The sequence below is a fragment of the Rhincodon typus genome, unplaced genomic scaffold (assembly GCF_021869965.1).
Source record: "Rhincodon typus isolate 14 unplaced genomic scaffold, sRhiTyp1.1 hic_rhity00000062, whole genome shotgun sequence".
Taxonomy (NCBI): Eukaryota; Metazoa; Chordata; class Chondrichthyes; order Orectolobiformes; family Rhincodontidae; genus Rhincodon; species Rhincodon typus.
In genome coordinates this window covers 165,845-166,882 of record NW_025965700.1, presented here as the reverse complement: position 1 = coordinate 166,882, position 1,038 = coordinate 165,845, and the positions used below count along the sequence as shown (strand labels likewise).

General features: G+C 59.0%; 1 protein-coding gene across 1 annotated transcript in view; it reads right to left on the bottom strand.

Moving 5' to 3' along the window:
• Window positions 1–126: 126 nt before the first annotated feature.
• Window positions 127–1,038, bottom strand: part of hirip3 (HIRA interacting protein 3) — a 7,420-nt gene continuing 6,508 nt past the window's right edge. The window contains exon 7 of the mRNA XM_048621125.1: window positions 127–923. Within this exon, the coding sequence (XP_048477082.1) occupies window positions 757–923 (167 nt within the window). The 3' untranslated portion in view covers window positions 127–756. The remainder of the gene's footprint in view (window positions 924–1,038) is intronic.

Below are 1,038 nucleotides of genomic sequence, written 5' to 3'. Positions count from 1 at the left end.
ACACAGGGCCTGATTGGGGGGAGAGGGGTTACTGAGTGACAGTGTGAGGGAGAGGGATTAACTGCAGGTTTAAACGTGCCCCTGCCCTGTCACCTTCATCTTCGAAGAGCACGCTGATGCATCGTGTGTGATTACATATTTATTTACATACCCCGATTCCCCCAAGATACAAAATCTGAAAATCGGCAGCCACGTGAGAGTGGGGAATATGCGAAATCTCCGTTAGTCCTGCTCCGAATCCCAGTCATTCTGCAGGATCAGCCTCCCTGCACTTGGCAATTGAACAGACAAGTGCCTTTGTTCTCTGCTCCAGCTGATGTTTTCCACCACATTCTCTCTCTCCCTCTCTCCTTCCTGGTGCCCTGTAACGCATTGGCCTGGCCCCTAAACGCTCTCTGAAGTGGTGAGTCACCAGGGGACAGGAGTCGGTGTGAGGAGCAGGGGGGAGAAGGAGGGAAAGCAGGGTAAGGGGAAGGGAGAAGGAGGGAGAGGGGGTAAGAGGCAGGGGGAAGGAGGGAGAGGGAGGGGGGGAAGGAGGGAGAGGAAGAGGGGAGTGGGGAGGAGGGAGGGGGAAAGGAGATGGAGGGGACAGGGGCAAGGAGGGGGGGGGGGAGGGGGGGGAGGGGGGAGGGGGAAGGAGGGAGAGGGGAGAAGTGTGAAAGAGAGCGAGCAGCAGGACGGAAAGGGAACAGAGACACGAGCCGAGAGCAGTGGCAGTGTGAAGGTGAGAGAGCGTGCTGACCTACAAGCTTCCTGTCAGTCACTCTCACAGTCGTCACTGATCAAGCCCTGCAGGTTGGACCATGTGGTCAGCTTCCTGGGCCGCTCCTCGTCCTCCGAATCAGACGGTAGCATTCTCTTGTAGCTCTGTGGGCGGCTGGTGCCCAGGTCCCAGGCAGCGGCTCTCTGTCGGCGCGGGCGCCCTGTGGGAACAAGGAGCCTCTGTCAGGGTAACTCCTGTCCCAGTGAGCACACGGTCTGACACTCGCTGGGTGTGGGGGGGGCACACACACTGTCAGGGTAACTCCTGTCCCAGTG